Here is an 18538-nt window from a genome sequence, read left to right on the forward strand (position 1 = left end):
CTAAGTAGAAGATAGCAGGATGGAGCTAAAGGAAAATCAATTTTATTTCTGCTTATCTTTACTTTGTTTGTTTACTTTGTATTTTGAACAATGTATGAATTTAATGTGTAATGCCTAAACGGCAGAATTCCTTTTCGTAAGGTGATGGCATTTGTGCCTAAATCGTCTATCTTAGAGTTTTGATACATGTGTAACTGTTTGCAGGTATGTTTTGGTGCATCTGAGCTTGTTCCAATCTAGGGGGAGATTTTTGAGTCGGATTTATACAAAGGATGAAAACGGCTAAGTATGGAATACAAGCAAGCCTAGGTCATCGAGCATGATTTACTACCTCGAGCATGGTCTTTCAGCATATTCTTCTAAGTGTTGAAGGCTTCGAGCAAGCTACACTTCTCCGAGCAAGAGTGTTCTTCTATCAAGTATGGATTGCCAATCGAGTAAACAACTTGATTATTCAAGCTTTAGCAAAGTGATCCGAGCATAGGGTGTCCGAGCACATTGGTGACGAGCATGGATGCAATAAGAAGATGTCAATGTTGCGAAGTATAGACTACGAGCATAGTTCAGTTCCGAGCAAGCTTCACATCCGAGCATGCTGTAGATTGCTAATAAGTTCAAGACAGAATTGAAGATATCAAGAAGAATACGCTTGCTCGAAGGACAATTCAAGCAAAGAAAGGATTAGTCAAGAAGAATGAAGCATGTTAGAGAAGAATAATTTCTATCAGAAATTATTTTAAGTAAAGTATGCTCCAAGCAACTCATCGAGCATACACTGCATAACAAGTCTGCTCGAGCAAGATATACATCATGCTCAAAGTCTACTACACTTGTATTTTGTTTTTGTCAATCATTATGTAATAATTAGGAATTCTAAAAGGAATGTCAGGGCTATAAATAGGGTACTATATTTCCATTTAGGGACACACACGACAGAGCGGATAAGAACGGAATACGAGGACAAAAACATTAAAACGAATATTCTCTTTTTGTCTCCTTGTATAGCCGCCGCCGCCCGCACGAAACCCTAGACTTTCCTTTCACTGTTTCATTGAATGATATATTAAATGCAGTAAATCTTTGTCTTTGAATTAGTTCTTACTGAATATCTTTTATTGTTTCGTGTTCGTTGTCGCATACCTTAGCTCCCATCCGTTGGATATTCTGATTCCGCCGGAATATCTAATAGCCGGAATATCTAATAGGCCTTTAGGTTATTAGATCTGCGTGTTCTTGTCAACCTTTTCAAGGTTTGCACCAGATTTACGGTCCTGATAGTCCTGTTGAAGACAAATACGAAGACGAGTCTTAAATTAGTATTTTTATATGTATTTTTTTATTTTAATGTATTTATTATTTGTTTAATTTAATGAATGTTTATTTATTTAATATAATAAGCTTTTATTTATTTAACTTAATTATAAAAAAAATAATAAAAAACATTGACGTGGTGACAATGATGGGACTACAACACCTCTACATTCATAAATTAAAATTCATCACTCTATTGACGTGACATCACATGTTAAAAATTACCCCTCCTTCCCCTTCAATTATGTAACACTCCACTACACATAACCTAAAGTGTTAAGAAATCATAATGTAGCATATCAACCTTGTTGACGTGTTACCAAACGATCTTTTAATTAAAAAAAAGGGTACAACCCACTTGTATAATACGCACTCATATAAATAAAACTTCCAATGGATTATGTTTTTCGCCTCTTATATATGCCTAAAAGATATGTTTAATTTGAGGGACAATCTCATATAATAGTAATCAAGTTTTAAAAGTATTTTAATTAGATCACTCAGGTTTAAAAAATATTCCAGTTAAGTAACTCAACTTTCATAGTTTATTAAAATAAAGGTTTTAACATGTTTTTTTAGCATTTTTCTTTTTTGTTTCACATAGGAAATCTTTTTATCTTTTTTTTATGTTGATGTTGAGTGGTGACGTGAATTTTATTTTTTTATTTAATATAATTAATATATTTTTTTAATTTTTTAAATTTAACTGCATATATTGCAAATTCCGACGTCCACATCTTATCCTTCATTGTTTTCGTGACGAACAAAAAAATCGGTGAGACCCAATTTGAAGATTTAGTGACTTGATTTGAGAAAAATTGTATTATTGACCTAATTAAGACACTTTTTAAACTTGATTACTATTATATAATATTTCCCCTTAATTTGATTTGCAATCTTGGACAAACCGACAAGAAGAATAACAAATGTCGATGAGCAAATATTAGTTATATCTACTACTATTATGGTTCATGCTAAATAATATCATTGATAGGGATAAAAATAATGTAACAAATTACTGTGACACCTATACAACATGGAATTTTGAATCATTATTACAGAAAGAAAAGTGGCGTAAAACGTTATTGTGGTTAATTGAAGTTGTTAAATAGTCTACGGCTCATTAATTACGAAATGGGTCATCGTATACAGATAGATTGTGGGTGCCCCTCCTCTCAAACATATAATGTTTACTTTTTGAATGGCGTAGGGCATCAAGAGGTCATCACACTACTTTCTTTTGCGGATGCTCATGAAATTTTGTTGATAACACACCTTGGTGCATTAGTCAAAACTCACATCGTTCTATTGTTCATATGAGAGATACCGAGCCATAACAATGCCTCATCTCAAATATTGACAATGTTCGCATGGATTGACTATTGATGAGAGGACTTTGCAGTTAGACGTGCTTGAGTGAGTAATCCAAGGATGTGTGATATTTTAGGAAGTTTTCATTTGGTTGACAAAACACAAATCTGTAAGCTCCTAGCATGCAAGACAAACAATATAGGTTGATATGAAAGGTTGAGTATTACAGACGATATAAGGTAGCTCCTTTGCTGTTTTGTTTATAATGGTGGGGGTAAATCTCACCAAAGATGATGAGTCCCAGGAGGGTGCTTGTGACACCTTAGGTGAATCCCGCATTGTTCTGTTATGGCCACATGAGAGATAATGAGTCACACATAATGCTTTGTATCAAATATCGTCAACAGGTTATAGAGGTGTTAATTCTAGATGAGAATATAACTCTACGATTAAGTATGCTTGAATGAGGTAATCCATGTATGAGTGACCTTCTGAAAGTTTTAACTTAGGTTGCCAAAAAACATATTCATGGCTTTTAATGAGTAATAACGTGATGGATTTGCATGAGAGACCGTATATACAAACATAACCAATTAAATTTAACAAATAAGTTACAATTGTCCGTAACATATATCAAACATTTTGATTATTTTAAATAAACTAACACTTATTGAATTCATAATAACAAAATTCATATAAATAGTATAAATTGTATTCAATAAACCACTTTAAAGTTTAAAATTATACGTTTTTCTTTTTAATAACAAATGAGACTAAATATAAGGATGCTGGTTAGAAAAAAGGCTAACCAAACAATAAGCAAAAACGATATAATTATAAATTGTATTCCATAAACCACGATGTATACTACGCGTTCAAATTATACTCGGTATTGCATGTAATTTACCAAAATAAGGGGTGAATAGGATTCCTTACGAAAACTCCTTATAACTTTTTAAGAAGCTAATAAATTATAAAATTGTAATTTATTAACTTTTCCCTCTCACATTAAAAACAATCTCAAACACTTTATTAACTTTTCCCTCTCACATTAAAAACAATCTCAAACATTTTATTACTTTTCAAAAAATTAATAAGTTATAAGTTGGTGAAAATAAACAATCTCAAACACTCCCTAAAGCATTTACAATATCCAACTTATTGACTTATTGTTATTTTAAACCAAATAAATTAAAAAAATATTTGGCAGTCACAAAATATCTTTTTATTTTAGTTTTTTGATAATGTTAAAAAAATTATTTTCTAAAAGCCATGAATCCTTAGTTTTTAAAATAGCTTTTTGAAAAATTCAATAAGTCAATAAGTTGTTTTCAAACTTAATGCCAAACATGTATGTTATGTAAATTAGAGTTATAATTATTATTCATGCATACTTAACGAAAGTTAAAAAAAAATCAATTAATCAAAATAAAAAAAATATCAATTTAAAAGTAAGGATGAGAAACAAAAAGTAAAATACATAGGTGAAATACATACATGTATCATCCTTGTGTACGTAAAACTTTTACGGCAAGAACTAAGGAGCAAAGACACACCTTACTATTTTGGTTATCATATTTGTGTATGTGGTTGAGAGTGAGATTTCATTTTCAAAATCTGATAAGTCTCGTAATAAACATATAGTAATAAACATATAAACATATAGGTCCTGTTCGTTTCAAGGATTTGAAAGTAAAAAATCTCTCTAAAAAAATTTAAAAAGAAATTAATAAAAAAATTATAACTCAAAATATAAATCAAAAACGAAAAATGTGAAAAAACTAAAATGTTTCCGCCGCTTCCCTCGTTTTTCAAAAAAAAAAAAAAAAAACCCGAGAATGAAAAAGATTCCAATTCCAATTCCAATACATAATCAACCAAACACATGATATGATCATCAAACATTCCATTCCATTCCATTCCATTCCAATTCCAATTCCAATTCCAAATCCAAATCCAATTCCAATTCCAATTCCAATTCCAATTCCAATTTCAATTCCAAGTCCTTTAAAAAAAAGTAGGCGCCATTATTGTTTTTGGAACGGATTACTTATTTATTTCAAATACAGTTGTAGATATTTAATTTAATGGAATACTAATTAAAAAAATCTAATTTGACCAATAAAGGTTGTTCCAAAGTCGTTTTAGATTGAAAAAAGTTGGGGCTATCCATCCATCATCATCTCCCCCACAAATTCCAGAAACCCTAATAATAATAACAATGGTGGAGTAGGGTACATTATTATTATTATTATTATTATTATTATCCAAATCACTCCTTCCTTACTCGATTTCCGACTCATTATCAACCATCTAGGGTTTTCATACAATTCGATTCGATTCGGTGTGGAAGCACATCTCGTTGTTGTTGTTGTTGTAATTACAAATCTCTGCCTTCATCAGTCGGTTATTTGAACCGTTTGTAATTCATAAGCTGTGTGGTGCAGTGTGTGTTTAGGTGAGGTGTGTGAGAGAGAGAGGAGGGAGGAATGGGAGTGTGCGGATCGAAGGAGCGAGGAGGGTGCGTGCGAGTTGGGAAGAAGAAGAAGAAGCACGGGGATGCCGAACCCGCGCCGAGAGTTCATGGACGGAGACGGCGTCGTTTGGGACGAAAGAAGCCAAACGCAGCTGCAGCTGCTGGGTCTAATCGCTATTCGTCTCGCAGCAAAGTTGATCCTTCTGCAGATGTTTCTTATTCCATGGATCGCTCGTATCGGAACCCCACATTTCACGGTAAATTGAATTCGCATCCTGCTTCTAGATCAGTGTTAGCTAATTATTGTTGTTTCAACTAGCAATGCTCAAAGAAGAACATTGGTAATTGTCATAATTACTAGCCCTAGCTCTAAAGGTTACATTATTAATCTTGGTTGTTCAAATCACAATGATCAGTTTAAAAGATTGGGTTTTGCAATTTTTAAAACGGCTAGCAGTGTTTGCCTTCTGTCTCGATGTGAACAATAAATACTTTATTGATTAGTAGAATATAAAAACACCTTCTGAAATTGATGAAAGCTGTCTTCATGGGAGTTTTGATGTATTATTATAAATTGAAGAAAGAGTTATATGAGTTAGTTGTAACTTGTAAGTGATTACATTTATCTCGATAATCAATTTTCCTAACATGCCCGGTTCTGGATTTGTTTTATTGAGTTTTGTTCTTATGCAACTATTCAGAAATTTTAACCAGTTTTTGTCACTCACTCAAAGCTGTAATCATCTTAATCACTGTAGGCATTTATACAAACACCAGTTTTGAAAACACATGTAGGTAAGTCCGTTAAACCATAAGAAATGATTAAAATGAAAGGTTGAGCTATGTTTACATTTTGGAAGTATTTGGTTCACATATATTCATTAGGAGTATTCTTTTTCATGTTTCTTTTTATATTGGTTTTATCGGTTTATGCTATTTGATTTGTGTCAGGAAGTACAGAGTGGTTTGATACTACTACAGGGGTTGAGTCTGATTGTGATGAAGAGTTTTACAGCATTCAGGATGGTAAGAAGTTATTGTGTGTTTCATTGGGAAGATAATTAATGATTTGGGTTTCCTTTTAGTTTTGTTGCTGTGGACCAAAATCTAACTGATAATATTATATTAAAATGAAAGTCTTAAAAGCTGGCTGTGTGAAAAAATTGAAACAGTCAACTCATTTATTTATGAATGAGTTGATTTGGTCTGCATTCCATCTCACACAGGTCAAATAGAAACAATTAGCTAAAAGGTGAATGGGCCACAGCTCAAAAGGGTTGAGAGTAATAATATTATTGTAATACTGCTGTTTTTGTAATCATATTTTTCGCATTTACTGATTATTCTTTAAATTTTCACAGATGTTATATCTCAAAGCAGTTCTGTTAGTGCGTCAGTAACTCCAAGAGTGTCTGATCATGTTCCTGGTTCTTCTTTTTCAACAACCGACTCAATAGTGAAACCCAATGAGCAAGTGCCACCTGCCAACACACATGGAACCGCTGCTGTAATTGACATAAATAATTGTCTGCCTTGTCTTACTTGCACCACCTCCACGGATGTAAAGAGCAAATCATCATGTTCAAGCCCTCCGAGTGCAAAAAAGAAAATTTCTTCAAGACTGTCGTTTAAATGGAGAGAAGGTCAATCTAGTGTTTCCATATGTAAGACTCGTGCTTGCTACATATTTCTTTTCATTTAAACAGGCATGTTCATGTTTTTTCGTTTAATTTAACCGAACAAATGGTCGAACATGTACAGTTAAACGAACATGGCTCTATTAAAACGTGATATCACTATTATAAGGTTTATATTAATGGAGCTCTTGTAATTTTTGTTTAACACACTAATTATATATTAAAGAAAATCTAAAATTACGTGTTACGTGTCAACTTGACCCCTAGGCCAGTAACGAACCGAGCGAACTCAAATGACACATGTTTGCGTTTGTTCGTTTAACTTGAACCAAACAAATGATAGAACATGAACAACTAAATGAACGGGGTTATTTTGTTTGTTAAGAAATTGAGTGTGTTCGTGTTCGTTCTTTAATAAAATGAGTGTGAACGTGCTTGTGTTCGTTTATGTCTGCTCATTAACAGCATAAAAGAACGGTTTACGGTTTACGAACGTAAACGAATGAACGCATCTGAACATAGATGAATTAACATAACCGAGATAATACCCAATTAAAAGTAAATGTTAACACCAATTTATCGGCTGTGGCGCCTAAAAAATTGTTACCACTAACGGGCCTAAAATTTTAAGTGAATATATTAATGACATAAAACGAACGAACTCAAATGAACGAACTTGAAAGAACGAATGAGACGTGTAACGTGTTCATGTTCGCTCGTTTAACTAAATGAACAAAAAAAACTGTTTCATGTTTGCTACACATAACAAACTTCTTGTCGAACAGTTCGTGAACTGTTCACTGAACGTATTGTTTGGTTACAGGCCTACTGACCCCTTCCAAGTACCAACAGTGACCCATCATGATGTGTTACTCAACCTGCTCAGTTTTTTTCCTCTAGGCTGTATGACATACCTTGTTATGTCATGGCTATAATAATATAATCTCACATTTATTTTTTTTGTTTCAGTGTCCCCAAAAGCTATTTTGCAAAGACCCATTGCAGGCTCTCAAGTTCCATGTGTACCATTAGAGAAGAAAATGACAGATTCTTGGTCACCACTTGATCCAAGTACCTTTAAAGTGCGAGGACATAATTATATGAAGTATAATAACCTTGACGTTAAACTATTTATTTATTTATTCTATTTCTTTAAATTGCTAAAAGGTTTGCATTTGTTTTACTAATAAAGTGGCATGCTTTTCTTTTTGTTTTACAGAGATAAAAAGAAAGAATGGGCGTCAAGTCAGGCTGCTTTTTACCCTATTGGTGTTGATGTATTCTTATCTCCCCGTAAGATTGATCATATTGCACGTCTTCTTGAACTTCCAAAAGTTGAATCATCTGGAAAAATCCCATCTTTGCTTGTTGTAAATCTTCAAGTATGCCATCTGAACGTTATTTTTTTCACCTCGCAAATAAAAATGAATCATAAGGTCAAGCTTATCAAATGTCATAAAATTTGGACAACTTTTAAGTAGGCTTCTAGATTAATCGAATGAACATGGACGGGGCATGTTCATGTTCGTTCGCTTATTTTTTTAACCGGACAAATGATCCAACATAGACAATTAAATGAACATGGGTTTTCTTGTCCGTGTTCGTGTTCATCTACGTTTGTTTGTTAAAACTATAAACGAATGGTTTATGGACGCAAAAGCCCACTAACGAATGACATAGCTGAACATAGATGAACCAACATAATCGAATAAACACCAATTAAAACTAAACGTCACCATCTGTTGGGTCTAAAAACTAATAAAACTAGACTAACTTATAATGGGTGATATTTTTAATTTCATAAAACTATACTAAACTGTAATGGACCCAAAAAATTTAAGTGAATATATAAACAATCGTAAATGGACAAACTAAAAAAAAAAAAACTAACCTAATGAACATAAACGGACGGAAATAAACAGGCGTAGATGAGCGAACTTTAACGAACATAAAAGAACGAACGAGACATGTGTTTATGTTCGTTCTTTTAAGTATATTAATAAAAAGTTTTGTTCATGTGCATTCATTTGTTAATTAAACGAACTTCCCGCTGAATGGTTCACTGAACGCTCGGTTCATACAGATTCTAATTCTAATTGTAAAAGCTGTAATGATAAGTTTCAATTTGCACAATGAAATTGGTTCCTCCTCCTCAGTATGACTTTGATTGTTCTAGGCCCAAAAATGAGGTTAAAAACACCCTTTTTTATTTGCCTATATGTATTTTTAACCGGGTTTTTTATTTGTCAACAAATCAGATACCTTTATACCCCCCTGGAATATTTCAACAAGAATTTGATGGAGAAGGGATGAGTTTTGTATTGTACTTCAAGCTATCTGATAATTATGATGAACTTCCACTCCATTTTCAAGAAAATATAAGGGTAAGATGGTCATTTTCATCATTCATGCTTCATATAAAAAATAATTTATTTGTTTATAATTTCAATAGAAAATAATTGATGATGAGGTGGAAAGGGTTAGAGCTTTCCCAGTGGATACCATTGCACCCTGCAGAGAAAGATTGAAGATTTTGGGCCGACTCACAAACTTAGAGGATCTTCAGCTGAGTTCAGCTGAAAGGAAGCTTATGAGTGCTTATAACGAGAAGCCTGTTCTTTCACGCCCTCAGCATGAATTTTATGTGGTAATTTTTTTACAAATTATTCAACTATATGCTATTGAAATTAAGGGGCTGTTTGGCAACCTAGCCTCTGAATCATTCAGCATGTCTCTGAAGCTTAACCATTAAGAGGTTCCATGAGCCATTAAGAGCCATTAAGGGTTTAACCAAACACACTCTACCTCTGACTAATTCAGAGGTATCCTCTTAATGGAATCATTAAGAGGCTACCAAACAGCCTGATAGGAACTGGAAATACAAATTACTGGAATTAAGATAAATAGCCACATTCGAGATAGGCTTGATCTCCAATTACAAGGATTAAAACCCTAATTTTATAACATAAAACATCGACAATAAAAATGACAGGAACATCAAATACTTAAACTAAGAAATGGATCTTATGTGGATCATGTTTAAGGTTTAGGTTACGTGGGCTTGTATCACAGCCCCTAAGACCCATTTTGAGCAACACAAAAAACTCAGCTGGTCAAAAAGGGTCAAACTTTTAATTAATGTTGAAAGGGGTTGGGTCAGTTTGGGTTGAACAGTCAACACTTGCCTATTTTTATATATTGTTCTGAATAATGAATATTACAAGAACAATAATATTGCAACTAATGATTTTAAGTGTTTGCAATGGGTTGCAGGTCAGAAAGGGGTCAGGTTGTAAAGGGTCAAACATTTAAGTAATGTTGAAATGGGTCGGGTCAGTTTGGGTTGACCTGCCAACACTTTGTCTTTTTGGAATAATGGATGTGTTGATTATGGTTACAAAAACAATTGTACTTAAAAGTGTTTGAATAAAACCATTGAGGAGATTGTATGCATTCAAAGTAGAGTTTAGCTTTATTTTTTAGTTTGACTCATTTTGACCAGCTAAGCTAAAACACAACCCAAACCATCCAATCCAATTCACAAGATAATTTAAGAATTTTAAAATGACCTGAAAAAGGGTAAAACTGTAATTTGAAAAATTTGTAAATTGTTATGTGAAACTGAATAATCAGTACAAGATATTCACTTATAATAGTTCCTGTTTCATGAGACAAAGTTTGAATGTGATTTTGTTATTTAAAGATGTAATAACCAATTTTGAGGCTTTCTTGTTTGCCAATTTCTGATCTTTTAAGGTAATAATAGATAAGAAACAACCATAAAGGAGTAAAACAGTAATTTTACTTTTCCCTGATGTAACCCTTCTGTGCAATTCATTGATACATAGATACTTTATTATTTGAAATCATGCAGGGAGAAAACTACTTTGAAATTAATTTGAATATGCACAGATTCAGTTACATTTCTAGAAAAGGTTTCGACGCTTTTCGAGAGAGATTAAAATATTGTATCCTCGATTTCGGGCTCACTATCCAGGTTCAGAAACATATATGATCATTCCTCCAGTTTTATTTTTACTTTTTTATAGCCATGGCCTAAGATGATGTTTGCCAATATTGATGCAGGGCACAAAAGCTGAAGAGTTGCCCGAATGTATTTTATGCTGCGTTCAGTTGAAAGAGATCAATTACAACAATTACAACCGACTCGGGTTCTAAATTCAAATCCCCTTCATTTTCGTAAACTTAATATGAAAGTTCATAAACTGCTTTCTTGTTTATCTTCAGTACACATCTATATGAAATAACATCAAGAATTAGAATATACTTTCCTGAGTGTACAGCCCAAAACTCTCTGAAATTCAAAGCGTTAGTCCGTTTTCTTTTATATAATAAATATTTTATAATCATTTTAACATTATAATAGAAAATTGTTATTATACTATTATTTTTGGAAACTTTTAACTTTGTCTGGGTTGTATTTATATTTTAGACAGAATAGCAAAACTCGTCCTTTAAGTTTACATGATTTTTCGGTGGATGATTCCTTTAGCGAAAAGAAAAAAATGCCGAAACACATTTTATATGATTAAAAAACTTATCACGTTTTGTCCTTTATCCCCAACCCAGTTAAGTTTTCTCGTTAAATATTGTGTACAAAACACTAGAGGGTAAATTCGTCTTTTACTCCTTGAGGGACGATTTGTGTAGACTACCTAAACTTTGAACCAAAATGAAAATATTTTAAGAATTTTCTCCTCTCTCTCTCTCTCTCTCTCTCTCTCTCTCTATATATATATATATATATATATATATATATATATATATATATATATATATATATATATATATATAGGGTAAAGTTAAAATGAAAACCCACTTGAGTTGTGAAAACCCACGAAAACCCTATGTAAAATCGTTTTTTTTTTGTTACATGTAATATATGTTGTAACATTTAATACAAAACATCGAAACATTAAAAAAAATGTTTTGCTATTTTTTAACATTTTTTTACTAATTTTTATATATGTTTTTAGGAGAGAGAAAAAGTTATATTTATATTTACATTTTTTATTCACTTTAATTGTGGACAACAAGATTTAAACATTATTTAAAAACATGTGGTTGAGAATGGGTTTTTGGAGTTTTCACAACTCAAGTGAGTTTTCATTTTATACTTAGCCTATATATATATATATATAAATCCTCTCTTTCTCTACAACACTGCCCCCCGCCGTCATCTCAAGCCACCATATATACCTACAACCAGCCACTTGCCACAACTATCAACACCATCATCACACCGAGATCGGCAGTATCGTTAAAGAATTAATCCAGATTTGTTTATGGATCGATGGCTTAATTTGAAGGGGTATAATTGTCTTTTACTAATTATGTTTTAATAGAGTCTGTTTAGATTAAGATAGCTGGTAATTAGAGTTTGAGTCATAAGTTCAATTTGAGTTTGAGTTAAATTAGGATACTTGTTCTCCAAGTATTAGCAGCCTATAAATAAGGCAATTAGATTTACTGTTTTAAGTATCATATTTTCAGTTTTAATAAAATCAGAAAAGGACGTATTTGTCCACCAAAGATCTTTGTTCTTGTTATCAATTGTTCTTCCAACAATCGTCGCTTGGCACCCACTCAACCACCACATCCACGTCTTCAACTCCAACACCGGCATCGGCATATCCATCTTTGCCAACAAATTCCCCTGCGTCTATGTCGCCACATGCCTGACCCCCTCAGACGACGTCAACGACCGGTTAATCTTTAAGTCCAACGTCATCACCTTTTCCGGCATCACCGCTACCGAAACTCTAGCCATCAAAACCCTATATAACTTCCTCAACCTCTTGTTTTGTGTGAAATTAAAGTTTGGGGTTTCATTTTTCGTCTATGCATCTATGTCGTTGGTAACTTTAAAGCCTCTGTCATCGCTTCAAGGTGCTTTGGGGCTAAATTGTGCGAATTTGACCATTTCTAGGGTTCTGGCGAGGTGAAACAGAGGGGTATAGTGGATTGATGGTGGTGGTTTGTGGCTGTTAGGGTATAGTGGATTGGTGGTGTGTAGAGAGAGGGAAAGGGAGTGCATGGTGGCAGTTTAGGTGATGGTGGTGGTTGCTGGCCGGGGACGAACTGGCTAAGTGGTGCTGCCGTAGATGTTGTGGAGATGGTGCCATGGTGGTCGCTGGATATAATATACATATTTATGTATATATGTTATATATTATTTTATTATTATTAATTTAGTGGCCCATTTAATAAATTTATTTTGTTGATTTGATAGGCCTAAACCTCTCCGAGGACATGGTTGAGGATAGGAATTCGTGGAGAAGTAGAATTAAAGTTAAGGATTTTTAGAGAGAATTGAATACCTTAGGGCTTAGACTTAACTTATTTAGGTCACATACCATAATGGTATTTCCCTTACATATATTATTATTATTATAATTATTATTAGCTTTTATATAGCTGTTAAACTGTGATCTTATTATTAATATTATTATAATTAGTAGTAGTTTTTATATAACTGTTAAACTTTGATTTCCTTTATTTTGCTTCATACACATGTACTTAGAGCCGAGGGTCTCTCTGGAAGCCACCTCTTTATTCCTTTGGATAGAGGTACGGTGTGCCTACATCCCACCCTCCCCAGACCCTACTTATAGCTTTGCTGTCGGTGGGATTTTACTGGGCATGATTGATTGATTGATTGATTGTTTATTTTATTCTTTTTATTTGTAAAGAATAAATTATTAATTTTGTCTTAAATAAAGATGGTAAAAGGATCAATTTACCCTCATGTACCTTGCACATGATTTGATTTAACAAGTTAACTGGAGGGCCAAAGGAAAAAACGTGATACGAGTTTTTAAACATAAAGGATACTTTATGTCATTAAGTTTGCTAAAGGACAACCATTGAAAAATGTGTAATCATAAAGGACTAGTTTTGCTATTTTGTTTATATTTTAATTGGGTAAGATAAATCTTTTTAGCTAAAAGGGAAACGAGTCAAACGGGTTGAAAGACTGCTTGCATCTATTTAATACCTGCAGTTTATTCATACGTTTTAACGATAGTTATTGTAATATTGCTTTAATTCTCTTAGAAAGGTTAGAATTACACAACCCAAAAGTGACTTGTGACCCGATACCCAAACTCGTCTGACCCATTCCGTTATGAGTTCCAATATTACCTCTCATAAGCAAACTCAACATATAACTAAAAGCTATAACATAGATCAATCACCCGTTTTTAAAGATCTAAGGTTTGTTTAGAACTCGGAATATCCATCCAAAAGTAAAAGCGGAGGGAAGTCCAGCTGCATTTCACGGTCACGGTTTAAAATTGAGTCAACAAAAGAAACCGAAGCAGTAGTAGTAACCTCTGCTTAGTGAGATCTACCCCCAACCTGCTGCAACTATTCATGTATTCACCACCCTCTGTGGGTAGAAACTCAATATCAGGCTCGTTGGTACACTCTTGTTGGTCTCCAACAAGATAATCACTCCAGATGGTGATGGTGGAAGAAGATGGTAAATTCACATGAACTTTAGATTCATGGGATGATGATGCAGAAGATGAAGCTGCTTCATTGATAACATGGAAAGGAGCAGTCATGAAACTCATTGAAGCAGCCTGCTCTTGAAACGGGCTCATTGTTGGTAATGAACTGTCTGCCCGAGAGAAATATGAGGACGGGTCATGGTGTTTTTGATCTAAAGGTCTTGTGCTTTGTGGGATGAGGGCGTTGATGTTTCCATAATCAGAAAGAAGCTGACTTAACGGTTTATGGGTGATTGGATCGATTCCCATTTTAAGCAGCTTCTTCTTTAGTTTTGTGTTCCAATGATTCTTCACGTCGTTGTCGGTTCTTCCCTGGAGCTGCTTTGCTATCAATGACCACCTGAAGGTTCAACAGTTTGATTGGTTGGATTTAAAAATAAACGAAAAATCGAGTAATTTTCATACTTTGTACATTTTAACTGAATTTTCTAATTTCTAATTACAATGGAAGGGAAATATATAATATTAAAGGGTGAAATTGGCCCCTAAACAGGGATCGTACACTCACCTATTACCTACGGCCTGATGGTACCTCAAAATGAGCTCTTCCTCAAGAGAGGTGAAACTATCATGTTTAAGATTGGGCCTTAGATAATTGGTCCATCTCAACCGGCAACTTTTTCCGCATCTATTAAGACCTGTTATAAGTATATATACACACACAACACACAACACGGGTCAGGTCATTATGAAAACAAACGACTATCAAGATTAGTAACACATGAGAATAAAACAACCTGCTTTTTGAGGAACCAAAGTCCAGTTACCAATGCCATGACTAGCAACATATACAAGAATCTTTGCATCTTCTTCAGCCGTCCATGGGCCTTTCTTGACGTGTGATTTATCACAACATGGAGGTCGTCTTCCCATCGATCGATATGGTAAAACCACACACAGTAGATTGTGATGGTGAAGCAAGTTTTAGAAGCATTAATATAATGGGGAGGAACATTTTAGAAGAGCCAAGGCAACAAAAGCATGTAGATAGTGGCTCATTAATGAACATATTGCATGCATGATCTCTTCATTATAGCATGAAAATAACACTCTAATCTTCTCTCTCTCTCTCTCTCTCTCTCTCTCTTCATGTGCTTGGCTCCTCTCTATAGATCAAATCCTGAAACAAAATAATAATGCTACGGTGACTTGTACTTTCTGCATAATAAGTTGTGTATTTTTGTTTATTTGTTATCAAGATTCAAAATATCAAGACGATGCTTTGTGTGAAAGGGACTCAATGAGAGTGAGATTGGATGGTTATGTCAAAGTAAATATTAGGTTAGCATGACAGCCTAAGTTAAAGCAAAACACGAAACTTCCTTTGGTCGGCAGGGTTTATTTGTCAACTTATTGTAAATCTTAAAAATGTAATATAGGTGTGGGCTAAATGTACCTCACCGTCTAAATCATCATTGTATCGCCCCCATAACTATCAAGCCATGAGTTTTTTTAGTATGACAATGAGAAGATATTATTGATGTGACAAGTTGAAGGGATGTATATAGTAAAAGGTGTAGTATGTTGAATATGAGTTGGGTTGATTTGTGACTTCTTTTATCTAAAAAGGTATCATTTGAACTCATAATCATATTCGTCAAATAGTAACCCACTTCAAACGACACGATGAGCTGGTCCGATCAGTCATGAACTGCATAGGATATGTGCTCTCCATTGGCTAAGTTTGAAACAGAAAAACTTAATCAATCAAATAGAAGCTCAAGTTTCTAAAAAACAAAGGTTACTCTTTAAAAATCTTAAAACTAATATGAAGAAGTTAATTTGATAGAAGCAAAAAAGTTATAAAGTGATTTTCTATTCATTTGTTTATATCACCTTATCCCTTAAGTAATGGGATTTGCTTGTCTTCTAAAGGAAGGCTATGCCACAAATCCAAATACTTAGGCAACAATGCAACCACCAAAACCTTCTATAAATATTTTTAGAATTTATAAACCATTCAAATTAAATGCAAAAGCATGAAGGCCACCAGTTTATCTGTTCTTTCCATTGCCTTCTTCTTGTTAGGTAATTTCCCTTATTACAGTTTGCGTGATCGGAATTAGAGGGGGTTCGGGAGGTCTCTTATAACCCTCTAATCAAGTAAACTTTCTATTAAAAAGAGTACCCGGCGTAGTAGGTTTCTTGTAGTTTGATATATCAAATTGTCATTGATAGAGTAGTTAAAGTATAAAAATGAAATTTTGTTATGACATTGCAGGTAAAAATGTATGTTTCCGTCACTAATTTACAAATTATGTATGTGTTAGTCTAACTATCCGAAGTTAAAACAATTAACAGGAAACGCAATAGTCAAAGCATGTAATTTCCACATTAGCAACAAATGCCCATACCCAATATGGCCCGCAAACGCGGCCAATGAAGGCCACCCGGTGTTAGCCAATGGTGGTTTCTACCTTCCACCAGGCGAACAAAAGAAAATCCAAGCCCCAGCTGACTGGGTAGGGCGGATATGGGCTAGAACAGGCTGCAAATTCGGTTCAGATAAAAACCATGCCTGTGAGACAGGCGATTGTGGTGGAAAATTGATGTGCAACGGGCTAATCGGGGCCCCACCCACCACATTAGTCCAAGTTGCATTACAACCAGACAAAAGCAAACCTAGTTTTTATGACGTTAGTTTAGTTGATGGTTATAACATCCCGGTTTCAGTAACTATACCATCATCATCCAAATGTTATATTGGAGGGTGCAAGATGGATATTAATGATTGTTGTCCTCAAGAACTCGCGGTTTTGAACGATAAGGGTGAAGTTGTTGCTTGCAAAAGCGCGTGTTTGGCTTTTGATAACGACAAGTTTTGTTGTAGGAACGCGTATGGGACACCTAGTAAATGCAAGCCGACGGTGTATTCAAAGATATTTAAGGAAGCATGCCCATCTTATTATAGTTACGCCTTTGACAATCCGCCACCTTTGGTTAACTGTGTTTCGGATGATTATTTGATAACGTTTTGTCCGTCGACACGGGTTAGTGAAATAGAATCTGCTTAGGGTTGTTAATGATTATGTTTTGAAATATTGGTGTGACTATAGTTTGATACGGGTGATTATGTATGTATGTTACCTATATTTGTATAAATATTGATTTAAAATAATAAAAATTTGAATAGCGTTTTGTTGTAAAAAAAAATAATTAGTCATACTGGAACCAATTTTCTTCAAATGTGACGAGGAAATATTTATTTAGCAATTTACCATTATTTTTTATGAAAGTAACATAAAAGTTAGATATATATGATCTTAGGTGAAAATAAGTTTGTAATTAAAATAAAGGTATATATGATTTTCTGTTTTCTGTTAATAAATGATATCCAAAATTGAATTTGGTTAGGTTTTCATTGGTTTGAATTTGGGATCCTTAATTCGGTTTCCTCGATTTTGTAATGAGAGAAACGTTAATGGGTTGTATAAATACGAAAATGAAAAATCAATAGCTCAATATATTTGAATTCAGTTTCTTTAAATTAAGCGTTAAGCCGAATTTAGTTTCTTAATACTGAAAACCGAAAACTTGAAAAAAACATAATTTCATTATGAAATTATGTTAAACTGTCGGTGAGGTGGTGTTGTGGCTTGACAGATTTAATTTGGTTTAGAACACATTATACAACTTTAATAACTTACTTCAAAATCCTATTCGAAGAAAACCATGTATTAAAATTTTCATATAGATTAGTTTATATTCAGCTAAAACATGATTTATAACAAAAAAAAAAGTACATAAAATTTTAAAAGAGATAATACATTGTCTCATTATATCAGATAGCCACGATTTAGTATAAAAATTAAGGTGTTTTGTCAAGCTAAGATTTTGATTAGTCTTTATTTGTTTTACAATAAATAAGATTTTATCCATGTAACATGTTTGAGTGTTTTATAAAATATAAAATAATTTTAATACAAGTGATGCTAATTAATAAAAACTACATGCGCACATTATATTATCTATGGATTTAACCATTTCTTATCAAGAAAATAAATTTAACATTTCATAACTTTAAAAATAAAAACCCAATTCCAACTTCAACTAATGTGTATGGGGCGCGGTACTGCCACATAAGCAAGTTGGACGCGGAACACTGTAACATAGGGGGGCATAGGAGCCACGGTGGGGAGGGTGTGGGACGAGTAGTGGGTAAGGGAAAAGGATTTTAACGTTAGAGTCTTGGGGTTTGTGTTCAACGGCTATTTTCATTATTAATTAAAAAAGTTTAATTGTTTTTTTTTAATCTGAAATAACAACTC

The 18538-nt window shown here is 33.6% G+C and overlaps 3 protein-coding genes across 3 annotated transcripts; 2 read left to right on the top strand and 1 right to left on the bottom strand.

The window, feature by feature from the left end:
• The first annotated feature begins 5111 nt into the window (after positions 1-5111).
• LOC143546278 (uncharacterized) lies at positions 5112-9487 on the top strand. The gene is made up of 7 exons (XM_077037975.1): positions 5112-5355; positions 6050-6124; positions 6460-6762; positions 7705-7840; positions 7955-8117; positions 8994-9119; positions 9188-9487. The coding sequence occupies exons 1-7, from the start codon at positions 5112-5114 to the stop codon at positions 9485-9487; spliced, it is 1347 nt and encodes a 448-aa protein (XP_076894090.1).
• Positions 9488-14045: 4558 nt separating this feature from the next.
• On the bottom strand, positions 14046-15143 carry LOC143546299 (transcription factor MYB35-like). Its single transcript, XM_077037994.1, has 3 exons — positions 15008-15143; positions 14779-14908; positions 14046-14610 (listed from the first exon to the last, which is right to left on the bottom strand). The coding sequence occupies exons 1-3, from the start codon at positions 15141-15143 to the stop codon at positions 14046-14048; spliced, it is 831 nt and encodes a 276-aa protein (XP_076894109.1).
• A 1086-nt stretch (positions 15144-16229) lies between these two features.
• On the top strand, positions 16230-17383 carry LOC143546300 (thaumatin-like protein). The gene is made up of 2 exons (XM_077037995.1): positions 16230-16298; positions 16572-17383. Exons 1-2 carry the CDS (start codon positions 16250-16252, stop codon positions 17282-17284), a joined length of 762 nt encoding a protein of 253 aa, XP_076894110.1. The 5' UTR covers positions 16230-16249; the 3' UTR covers positions 17285-17383.
• The last annotated feature ends 1155 nt before the right edge of the window (positions 17384-18538 follow it).

This window comes from Bidens hawaiensis, unplaced genomic scaffold (assembly GCF_021521415.1).
Source record: "Bidens hawaiensis isolate Kalapana, Puna unplaced genomic scaffold, B.hawaiensis_p1.1 tig00014333_1, whole genome shotgun sequence".
Classification (NCBI taxonomy): Eukaryota; Viridiplantae; Streptophyta; class Magnoliopsida; order Asterales; family Asteraceae; genus Bidens; species Bidens hawaiensis.